Genomic DNA, 12,841 nt, shown 5'->3' on the forward strand with positions numbered 1-12,841 from the left:
CCAGCTGCTTTCCAAACCGACGACGTACGCCATACGTCCTCATGTGTTAACTGTATTTTTTCTGAGGACGTATGGCGTACGTCGTCGGTCATTAAGGGGTTAAAGATGTAATAGGCACCATGTGCAAGCGCTGATTGGTAGGTACACTGTTTCCATTGTGAACAAACAGTTACCTACAAATCAGCAACTATTTAAGCACAGGGACTGATACCGAGTGTGAGGACTTGATGACAGTCTCAAAATTAACAACAAGACTACACTGGGTTTTTAAACTCTGCTTAGCAGAAACTTCTGTACATCACCGGTATACTACTAACCCCTATATCCTTTTAAGATGATCAGATCACTGAGGTTTCTGGTTGATTACTGTAAATATTATCCCATTATGATGACAAAACCAGGTGACATGCATGTGACGTCCTGCTTACCTCCGTGTGCATCAGAAAGGTCTGAGGTTTGGTTCTCAGTCTTTTCAGACATTGTTTTGTTCAGCACAACTGAATTTGTCAGATATTCTTATAATGTGTCTTCTTTTCCAGCAAAAGAAGTGATGTGTATTGTTTGTGATCTTCCCAGTAACAGGAGCCTAAAAAGAGAGCGAGAGAAAGTGTGTGAGTCTCATGTACACTTGAGTGTCATAGGAGGAACGCTTTGCATTACTAACATCCAACCCTGAATCTGAGCATCATAAACCGACCAAGACTAAGGAATCGCTCTGCTTGGTCACAAAGGGATAAAGTGAATAACACTGATTAATCAGAGGACAGTGATTAATCAACAACGAAAGCAATTTCTATATCTTGGCCTAAATCACTGGGTAATACTTACCAGTGAAGAACCCCTCCCTGAAGGGGTGGACAGAACCACCACTCCCCTGATTACCTATAAAAGTAATCCTCAGACACCTCCCTTTCCTCTTCCTAGAGATATCTGGTCAAAAAGGTGGACTAAGAAAAAAGGGTTAGGGAGCCTAGTAAGTATTACCCAGGGATATAGGAAGAAACAGAAATTGCTTATATTTTGTTGTTAATTTATCTTGTTAAATGATTTTGTACTTACCAGTGAAGATTATAAAGCAATACACAATAAAAAAAATGGTCGTAAAAAATACAAACATAAATCAGCAGCAGATCAGCACATATCAAGAATATATACAAGAAACATTTTTTTATATTGAAAATAAATAAACTATGAATATTGGAAAGTATGTTCTAATTACTTCCCTTTCAAGGATTTGCCAAAAGAACGAAGCCAGCTCTCGCGGTCTCCTCTTCTGTTTTTGTCCAAAGTTTATGCAGAATGGCGGCGCTGTTACTGTCTGGTCAATCTGGTATAATATGCAGACTTCTTCTGTGGGATTGATGCTGGGTATCCTTAGTCAGCAATACCTCAGTGGAAAAGCAACCAACATAGTACAATACAATCGGACAAAGAAAATGCAATAAATGGAAAATACTCACAAGCAGGTATATGCCACTGTTATTATTTGATTGTCAATGAAAATTTAATATAAAATTTTAAAATTAAGAGAAAAAAAAAAAAATGTAAAAGACTCAACCAGTTTCAGTGGACAAACAACATTTCTCAAAAGTGAATAAAATACTGAGGTATTGCTGACTGAGGAAAACCAAAATCAACCCCACAGAAGAAGTCTGGTTATAATCCCAAATTGACCAGATAGAAACAGCGCAGCCATTCTGCAAAAACTTTGCACACATCAAGCCTAAAAAGAAATGAACGTATGATGATATGTCAAACTAATGTTTAAGAGATCCCTCAAAGAAAAATCTCAATATACTGCGACTGCTCTCATAAGAACACATCTCAAGACTATTCAAAACTTCATCATCATCTTCTACCTAAAGACTAAAGATATAGACCTTAAAAGTGAATGTAAATTTTAATGAATGAGTGCCCGGTTTTTAAAATTACTATTAAAAACAGGGGCACTTTCATTCATTAAACTTTACATTGCAGCGTTTTAAAAAAAAAAAAAAAAAATACTTACCTTTTCTTTAGGAAACCTAGACCGCGATCCTCCACCCACAGCTCCTCTGTATTTAGCAATTCAATGACGAAACCAGCTTCCTCCAAACACAGCGTGGCCTCACGAGGTGGACGCTCGCCATGATTGGAGGAAGCCGGTTTCGTCATTGCTGAGATAAGTACAGAGGAGCTGCGGGCAGAGGATCGTGGTCTGTGTTTGCTAAAGAAAAAGGTAATCATTTTTTAAAAAAACAAAAACACTTCTATGTAAAGTTTAATGAATTAAAGTGCCCCTGTTTTTATTAGCATTTTTAAAAACCGGGCACTCATTCATTCAACTTTACATACATTTTAAGAAAAAGCTTGGTATAAGACACTTCAAAGAAGAATTTCCCACTGTCTATTAATAGAAAGATGGCAAAATAATTATCTTGTATTTAAATTTAATTTCTTACCAATATATGAAATGAACAGTCAATAGCAGATAACACAGGGGGTTACTTTATACCCCTGTCTGCCTGTTAAAAGGATATGAACAGGTCCAAAACCATTCCAGACAAAGAGTGTAAAACAGTACACAGAAATAGCTTGAAATTCAGGACACATCTAAATGACATGATGATCACTAGAAATGAATAGTCTAAAGAGTAAGAGAACCCCAGAGTGGTTAAAGTAATGTTGCCAACTTGCCATAAACGCTACTAAATCTAAAGGAAGGTCCCCAGACTGTACAATTATTATTGTTAAATATAGGATATAAGCCAAGACATTAACATAAGAACTGTATCTTTAAGAGCCCTTGAGCCCACTACACCAGAAAAAGTTTAAAACTGCAAACACCTGGATTTTCTAATTCTCAGAAAATAACCATCATACGGAAATCTGAAATATCTTGGATAAAAACTTGTTAACTACAAACAAGGTATAAATAACAAAAACTAAAATATTCATACTGCAGACATGAAATCCAAGTAATCATAAACATCAAAAACGTTCTTAAAATACAGAAATAAAGGAACTACTGCCAAACTCCTAATTGCAAGATCAATAAAAGCCTAATAAAAACAGTTTTTTTTTTCCCCTTTCAATTGTTACCTACAGATGAAGAAAGGTAAAATGTAATTACTGGGAAATGTTTATCCCCATGACTGTAAAATGTTAAAAAAAACACACAACATAAAATGGATCAAATGATAACATAATTTATGCTTACCTGATACATTCTGTTCTTTCTTGACAGTGAGAGCCCACAAATTAATTAATTACCTATGGGAAATACTACACCTCGCCACCAGCAGGAGACAAAGACACCCCAAACAAAGCATTAAGTATCCCTCCCACTTCCCCTACTCTCTCAGCAGTTAAAGCAGAGGATAAGGAAAAGCAGAGAGAGAAAAAAGGGGTACCACAAAACCGTCGCCACTACCAAATAACAGGGTGGGTTCGTGGACTCTCACTGCCAAGAAAGAAAATAATTTATCAGGTAAGCATCAATTATGTTTTCTTTCTAATGGCAGTGGGAGTCCACAAATGTATTCATTACCTATGGGAAACCAATACCCAAGCTGTGAAGGACATGAAATGAATAGGGAGGGAAAAGGTAGGGAAGGCAGTCCTAAGAACTAGGCACCACTGCTTGAAGATCCTTTCTCCCAAAAGATGACTATGCTGAGGCAAAAATATCAAATTTGTAAAATTTCACGAAAGTATGTAAAGATGACCAGGTAAGCAGCCTAACAAATCTGTTCCACTGAAGCCTCATACTTGAAGGCCCAGGATGAAGAAACTGCACAAGTAGAATGTGCCGTAATTCTAGATGGAGGCTGCTGACCCGCTTCAATGTATGCCATGCGAATTAAGCTTCTGAGCCAAAAGGACAAAATAACAGCAGTGGTCTTCTGACCCTTGCGCTTACCTGAAAAAAGGATAAATAAGGAAGATGACTGTCGGAATTCCTTGGTAGCGTGAAAGAAAAAAATGTAATGCCCTAACCATTAGGGCTAAAGGAAGGAACAACAATTTCCTGATTGATGTTATCAGTATAATCAACCTTAGGTACGAATCCTATCTTAGTCCGTAAGACAGCCTTGTCCGCTTGAAAAAATTAGATAAGGCAGGTCACATAGAAGAGAAGATAACTCAGAGACTCTACGAGCAGAAGAAATTGCTAACAAAAACAAAAAACTTTCCAAGATAAAAGTTTAACATCAATAGAACGCATAGGCTCAAATGGAGCCTGTTGAAGAACTCTAAGAACAAGATTAATGCTCCAAGGAGGTTTGGAAACAGGTCAAATTCTGGCAATAGTCTGAATAAAAGTCTGAACATTTGGCAACCGAGCCAAACTCTTATGTAACAGAACCAAAAGGGCAAAATCTGCCTCTTCAGAGAACTAGTGGCAAGGCCCTTCTCTAAACCTTCCTGAAGAAATTGCTGAATCTGCAGTCTTCCCCCTGTGCCAAGCGAGCCCCCGGTCAGCAAACCAAGATAGAAAAGATCTCTAGACCTTGTGGTAAATGCGTCTGGTCACAGGTTTTCTGGCCAGCACCAAGGTATCAATTACCATCTTAGAGAATCCTCTCTTAGACAGTACTAGTTGTTCAATCTCCATTCAATCAGCCTCAGAGAATATAGATTGTGATAGAACGGACCTTGTTGAAGCAGGTCCGATCACCGAGGTAATCTCCACGGAGGAGCCAATGACATTCTCACTAGATCCGCATACCAGGCTTTGCGTGGCCACTCTGGAGCAATCAAGATTGCAGGAATTCTGTCCTGCTTGATCAGAGCTACAACTTGGGGAAAAAGAAACAAGTGGAAGAAATAGGTAAACTATATTGAAGTTCCACTGAACTGCTAAGGCATCCACTAACTCCACCTGTGGATCCCACAATCTCAATCTGTATCTTGTCAGTTTGGCATTGAGGCAATGAGGTATTTTTCCGGACACCTCCTGGTTTAGAGACCCTTCTCCGGAATGCAGTGTTTGTCTTTTTTCTGATTAAAAAAAAATCTGCTTCCCAATTCTCCACGCCTAGAATGTGGATAGCTGAAATCTGGCACTGTAAGTTTCTGCCTACTGAAGGATGTGAGAGACCTCTCTCATCAATAGAGGGCTGCGAGTTGTGCCCTGGTGGTTGATGAAGGCCACCGTATTAATGTTGCCCAATTGGAATAGAATAAAACGGACGGAACGCAACTGGGCCACAAATGCAGAGAGTTGAAAATGGCCCTCAGTTCCAGAATGTTGATTGGACGCTTTGCTTCCTCTGGGCACTAGGTTCCCTGAGCTGTCAGATGACCCCATACTGCATCCCAGCCAGTCAAACTCACATCTGTTGTTAAGATCTCCCAGGATGAGCGTAGGAAACATCTTCCTTGAAGGACTAGTTCCTGAGACAGACACCAGGAGAGACTCTCTGGTCTCAGGATCGAGACAGATTATCTGGGACAGGTCTGAGTGGTCTACATTCCACTGACTTAGCATACAGAACTGTAGAGGTCTGAAAATGAATAGCATCCGAAGCCGCCCCCATGAGACCTGCTACATCCATACATTGAGCCACCCAGGGGCGAGGAATAGATTGAAGAAGACGACAGGCAGACTGGAGCTTCTCTCCCATCTTCATGCTGAAGGAATCTATGATGGTTCCTAGGAAGCTCACTCTTGTATTTGGAATAAGAGAACTCTTTTGTAAGATCTTGCTAATATCAAAGATGGAGCTTGAAACAATATATTGTCCAAGTAAGGAGCTGCAGCAATCCCCTGCAGTCTGACTACGGCAAGAAGAGCTCTCAGAACTTTTGTAAAAATTCTCAGGGCTGTAGCTAGACCAAATAAAAGAGTTATGAACTGATGATTGTCGAAAAAGGCAAACCAAAGAAATAGGTGATGATCTCTGTCAATGGGAATATGAAGATATGCATCCTTCAGATCTATGCTGGTCATGAACTGTCCCTCTTGTACAAGAGTAAGTAACCTGATAGTTTCCATTTTGAAAGAAGGGACCTTCAGAAATTTGTTTAGACATTTCAGGTCTAAGATGGGACAAAAGGTTCCCTCCTTCTTGGGAAAAATAAAGAGATTGGAGTAGAATCCCTTTCTGATTGTGGAGCTGGAACAATAAATCATATGGATACTAGGTCTTCTACACATTTTAGGAAAGCCTTTCTTTTCTATGGTCTTCCCGAAACCCTAGAAAGGAGAAACCTGCCCCTGGGAGGACGAGACTAAAAACCTATTCTGTATCACTGAGATATAAATGTACATAACCCAGGGGTCCTGAACATTTTGAGCCCACACGTCTTAAAACAGAGATAATCTGCCCCCAACTTGACCCGAGCCCAGGTCTGGGCCAACCCTTCATGAAGATTTGATGTCAGGGGGAGACTTCTTGGGTTGCTTATTTTAAATCCAAGACTGGTTAGGCTTCCAGGTACTCCTTGTTCCGCTTGGATGAAGGCCAAAGTCTTCTGAGTCTTATTCTGCCAAAAGAAACTTCCAGACGAAAGCCTTTTAGACTTAAGTCTTCTTGTCCTGGAGAAGGAAGGCTCCCTTGCCCATAGCAATGGTAGAGATAATGGAACCCAGACCAAGCACAATAAGGTCTTACGCTTAAAGGCCAAGGATAGGAGCCTGGACTTAAAAACCATATCCACAGACAATTTTAACCAGAGAGCCCGTCTAGCGAGCACAAAAAAGCCAGAAGACTTAACATTAAGTCGAATGGTCTGCATAACTGCATCCCAAATTAAAGAATTGGCGTCCTTAAGGCCCGAATGCAGTCTTGGATATCTTCCAATGGAGATTCAACCGAAATCAGATCGGAGAGTCACACCAGAAAGTAGTCGCTCCAGCCACCGCTGCAACACCTGCAGCACGCTGGAAAACCAAACTCATTTGAACGAACATCCTTCTTAGGTATCCTCTAACTTTCTGTCCATGGGATCATTAAAGGATGTACCATCCTCTAGTGGGATAGTGGTATGCTTAGCTAAAGTGGAAATGGCACCATCCACCTTGGGTACCATACTCCAAATGAGATTCCGGAACTGGAAATTTTTTCTTGAAAATTGAAGTGGATGAAAAGGGTATACCGGGTTTCTCCCACTCTTTAGTTATAGATATAATGTCTGACATCAGAAAAGGGAAGGGAAACACCTCAGAGGTTTTAAATCTAGGCTGTGAATCTTTTTATCCTTAGGAGGTTTGGGTTGAGGGAAGTCCAGTGTGGAATAAAGATGTAGATAAAATGAAAGAATACTTAAATATTTTAGAAGAAAAACTGATTATTGAAATGAGACATAAAACTGAATGTATCTTTTTAAACGAGTATTTAACAAATAAAAGAGTCCCTAGAGGATTAAGAATAAAGAAAGAATGTTCTTTCAAGAATATAGACTCCTCTTTTAAAAAGAAATGGAGAGAGATATTAGAAGAAACATCTTTCAAACTAATGAACCTTATAAAAGAGTATAGGGAAGAACAACTTTTAAAACTAGGTAATGAAATAAATGACATAGAAACTAAAATAAATGATTTCAAAGAATGGAATGAATACAAAAAAAGAGAAGAAGAAATAAAACAGCTGTTGATAAAAACTAAACGAGAACTAGTAGAGAATAAATTTAAGAAATTTGAAAGAGACAAAAATGATTACTCTGCATTTGAAAAAAACCCTAACGGAGAGGAATATATAAGTCACAAATGGAGAGGCAATAAATTAGAAAAAAATAAAGAAAATATAGAGCAATCACAAAATGAGCAACAAAAAACACATAATTATAGGTTACACCCTAACGAAATAGACAAAAGAGAGCAGAATGACTACAAACTGAGACCATCCTGGCAAAGAGTTGAATACAAAAAAGGGAAAACCAACTATAATTAGCCTCAGACTGATTTTAGACAAAACAACAACAACTATTACAGAAATGAACCTTACAACAATTACCACAACAAAGATAACCAATGGCGAAACACAAATAGAAGACCGCATGATCAGTACAAGCACACCAACAACCATAATGAGTATCATAATACACACTACTATAGTAGAACATATGACCAGCGTAGAACTAACTATCAACCAACTGACACTGCTAATGAATTTCAAAATCCATATAACAAATCTTCGAGTAATTACAATAGATTTTTGGCTCTAGAAAAATATGAACCACCAAAAAGGGATGATACACAAGAATTAATAAGAGAAGATGAAAGAAATATATCACATACAACAAACGCAAAACAACATTCTTCTTTTTTAGAACTAGGCCCAAACCAAAACTCAGGGAGAAGAAAAAGAAGAAATTCAGAAAGAGAGGAACAAGAGGAGGTAGACCAAAGAGATCAGAAAGAACATCATTACCAAGAGAAAATACAGTTTCAGGAAATGAAAAGGAAGAAATAAAAGCAAAGCAACAAGGAATATACAATTTAAGTAAAGTTCAGCTAAATGATGCACAAAAACAAATACTTAGCAAAGGGCTATCATTTGCACCGACACAACCAATAGATAAATTCAGTACTTTTATTGATGCTCATAAATTCGTTCGTAATCTGACATTAAAGAAATATTTCATTAGAAATCCAGTGGAAAAACCATCAGTTGAACCCAACAGTGAAACTAATATAACATTAGAAACTAATATTAAAACATTTTTTAAAGATGAAAAAGGCTTCATACATACCGACCTAAAAAGAAAGTCAAATTTTTACCCTAAAAAAGAAAAGGGAAAATATATAGACACTTTTGAAAAACTCATTACAGCAGACATAACCAATTTAAAAAATCAAAAGACAAACAAACAGAATCTTACTCGTAAGCAAAAATTACTCATAACAGAACTAAAAAGTAATAATGAAATCATCATAAAGCCTGCAGATAAAGGGGAGGGGGATAGTTATCCTAGACAAATCACAGTACAATGACATGATCTTTAAACTATTGGACGACAAAAACACATATAAAAAGATGATTGCAAACCCCACCAGAATATACCAAATCTTTCTGAAACATCATCTAGAAAAGGCAAAAACTTGTGGAATCATAACAGATAAAGAATATGACTTCCTATACCCAAGTTATCCCAGAATTCCCATTATTTATGGACTCCCCAAAATACATAAAAACATTGAAAACCCCCCTAGCCGTCCTATAATTTCCGGGATAAATTCCCTAACATCTAACCTATCTGCATACATAGATAAGTTCCTCCAACTACACGTGAAAAACCTAGACTCTTATCTAAGAGACTCATCCAGATTATTGAAAATATTGGAAGACATAAAGTGGCAAACAGACTACATATTAGTAACCTGTGATGTTTCATCATTATACACTTGCATACAACGCACAGATGGAATAGATGCAGTCAAACATTTTTTACAAAAAGAAGGAGAAATGCCGTTAAGTCAAATTGATTTCATCTTAGATGGAATCAACTTTATTTTGACCCATAATTATTTTTTATATGAGGGTATTTTCTATGAGCAGGTTTGCGGAACTGCAATGGGTACAAAATTTGCACCCAGTTACGCAAACCTGTTCATGGGCTTATGGGAAAATAATTTTTTGGACCAAAGCACGTATAAGAAGAACATTATATTATATAAAAGATATATAGATGACCTTTTCTTTATATGGAAAGGAAATGAGGAAGACCTTACCAATTGCATTCAAACTATGAATAACAATAATAAAAATCTAACTTTTACATTTACTTTTAGTAAAGACAAAATTAGCTATTTGGATCTAGAAATCTCAATTATTGAAGACAAAATAAACACAAAAACATTTTTTAAGGAAGTTGATGAGAACAATTATATCCACTGGGAAAGCTGCCACCTAAAAAGGTGGAAAGAGAATATACCGAAGGGACAATTTTTAAGATTAAAAAGAAATTGTAATGACCTCGAAGTGTTCGACCAACAAAGTGAAGTATTTAAACAAAAATTTATAGATAGAGGATATAACAGATCCAAAATAGAAAACGATATAGAAGAAGTAAGAAAAATAGACAGAAATTATATCTTAAATGACAAAACTAAGAAAAATAGACTTTTAAATACAACATCTGCTATAATAAACATACCTTTTATTACACAATATGGAGAAAATAAACATGCTATCGAGAAGATCATCAAAAAACATTGGAATATCCTTAGTTATGATCCTGATATAGGCCCACGATTACCCAATAAACCTAGATTTGTATATCGAAGAGCAAACACAATAAAAAATAGACTGGCACCATCTATGAAGAATATTACGAGTAAAAATATAGAGAAGGGAGTATTAGGCACAGAATTAAGGGGATTCTACCCCTGTCATATATGCAAAGCCTGCAGGCATTCAAAAAAGACTAACATTTTCACATCCAGTAATACCAAACAAACATACAAAATTAAAAACACGATAAGATGTATGGATAAAAATATAATCTACCTTATAGAGTGTAAAAAATGTAATTTACAATACACAGGGGAAACGGAAAGAACGATACGGGAAAGGATAAGAGAACATATTCTGTCAATAGAAAACTCAGAAGAAAAGAGGAACCTAGAACTCCCAGTCCCAAAACATTTCAGACTATGTAACAACAGCAATTTAAAATATTTTAATTTTACAGCTATAGAAAAAAATAAGCAAAAGCGTTAGAGGGGGGAATCACTCCAGAGCATTATTACAAGCAGAGGCAAAATGGATTTTCAAATTACAAACATTACAACCTCAAGGTCTTAACATAGATTTTAATTTAAATAGTTTTTTAAAAGAATGAAAGACCCAAAACCAATAAAATGCTTTACTCATAATTAAATAATATTATAATATGCTATTTATCTTTTAATTTCCTTTTATCTCTCCAAACACTCTCACACTCCCTTGCAATTATTTGTATTTGTTAATGTTTTAAACAACTTTTTAATCCCTAAAATAATTAGCTTTTTACAGTGTAAATATATAATACATAGATTTTTAAATGGTTCAATAAACGACTACTTTGCATTAAGATCAAACATATATCATGCTCAAAAACAAGCAAGTACTATCGGATTATATGAAACTATATGCACTATGTGGCACTAAAACAATTGAAAGCAGTAATAGTTCTCTAATTGGTTTCTAAAACCAAGCATACACAACCAAAAGTTAAAAATGACCTTGCTTTTTTATTTCTACTCTTAATTATTAATTCTTAATTTTTAAATTTTTAAGACACTCAGATTCTACAAATAATTTCTGTCCCACAATCAGCTAATAACAACTGTTCAACAAACGATCATAATAGAACAAATAATTTTAAACATGAATTTTATGGTATAACATTTCTCTTTTTAATAATAATTTTTTCTACCGAATATAACTGAGTTTTATCAAATTTTAGGAAAGTAAAAGTTTTTTATGAACCTTGATGATATATATATATTTAAATCAACAACTGTTCAACAAACTATCATAATAGAACAAATAATTCTAATCATGAATTTTATGGTATAATTTTTTAACAATAATTCTTTCTACCGAAAATCTATGAATATAACTGAGTTTTATCATTTTTTAGGAAAGTATAAGTTTTTTATGAACCTTGATGATATATATATTTTCTAAGATCCCTGATGCCATTGATGATACTATAATGCCTACAAACAAAAATCAAAAAGCCTCTGTGAATGTGAAAAAGCAAATTGAATAATGAACTAATAGGTCCAATTAAAGAGTCATTTTGAATGAATAAAAAGACCGCCAAACCTCTTAACAGTAGTATAGCTTGAAAAAGGCCAAGATAACGGCTGAAACGCGTAGCGAACTATTGTGAAAAACTTGCAAACTTTTCTATGTCCCAGTTACATCTGACTGTGGGTATTGACATTGACATTTCCACGATCACCAATCCGCTATAAGCTGGGCTCATTTATGTCCGCTTCTATTGTGAGCAATACAAAGATTATACTGGGCAGACAAAAAAACATTGGTGTCCAGTGCCTTCCACGAGTCCCCGCAGACTTCAGACCACTGTGAAAGGGGGATTTAAATAACTACCCTGATCCATCACAGCATCCAAGACCGGCATAAGAAGATCCACAGAGCGGGACGATACACACCAGGCTCCAGAATCGGCTTAAGAGCACAGTAAGTAAAATACCGCTCCTTACTGTTTACCCCTCTTCAGACCGTAGAGCTCTGGTAAGACTTAAAAACACAACAAGAGGAGGATACAAAAAAGACCTCGCAACATTACATCAATGTATTCTATATTAAGGAGCAAATTTTAAGTAAAAAGTGACAAAGCGGACACATTGTATCCAAGACTTTTTGAACATTTAGTCTTTATGAACACTTGCATTTTAAATCCACCGGTGGTATTTCAAAACCAATTTTGGCATCATCCTTTTTTTTAAAAAATTCTTTTTATTGAGAGTATCACACATGAAGACTCATAGTTACATCAGATATCAAAGGAACAAACAAGTCAAGCACCAACACAGTTGGGCACATTGTCATATATTAATCTTTCAACACAACCTTAGTTCCGATGCTTGTAACATATTTATGTCATGAACCTTTCTCAAATGTGTTTACCTCTCACAGGTTTTGTATTTTATAACACTCCCCCATTCTCACCCCTCCACCCCCCTAAACTCTACCCAAACTGTCAAAACTCCCTCCCACACCCTGTAGACCCAGACCTAGAGGACCCCTTGAGATAGCTTTTAAAGATGTCTCTTAGTGAACAGCGTGAAGAGGGGGGAAAAAAAAAAAAAAAGGAGGGTAAAAGAAGGGATGTTATTGTCTCTCCTGTCTCCCTCTCCTCCTGTAGTCTTTAGGAGTTCCTTGGATAAAGTATGTGT

General features: G+C 36.4%; 1 protein-coding gene across 1 annotated transcript in view; it reads right to left on the reverse strand.

The window, feature by feature from the left end:
• The window catches only part of LOC128657375 (gastrula zinc finger protein XlCGF17.1), a 103,808-nt gene that overhangs the window by 66,701 nt on the left and 24,266 nt on the right, over positions 1 to 12,841 (reverse strand). The window contains exon 3 of the mRNA XM_053711703.1: positions 429 to 587. Coding sequence (XP_053567678.1) covers positions 429 to 480 — 52 coding nt within the window. The 5' untranslated portion in view covers positions 481 to 587. The remainder of the gene's footprint in view (positions 1 to 428; positions 588 to 12,841) is intronic.

Source organism: Bombina bombina, chromosome 4 (assembly GCF_027579735.1).
Source record: "Bombina bombina isolate aBomBom1 chromosome 4, aBomBom1.pri, whole genome shotgun sequence".
In the NCBI taxonomy this organism is placed as follows: domain Eukaryota; kingdom Metazoa; phylum Chordata; class Amphibia; order Anura; family Bombinatoridae; genus Bombina; species Bombina bombina.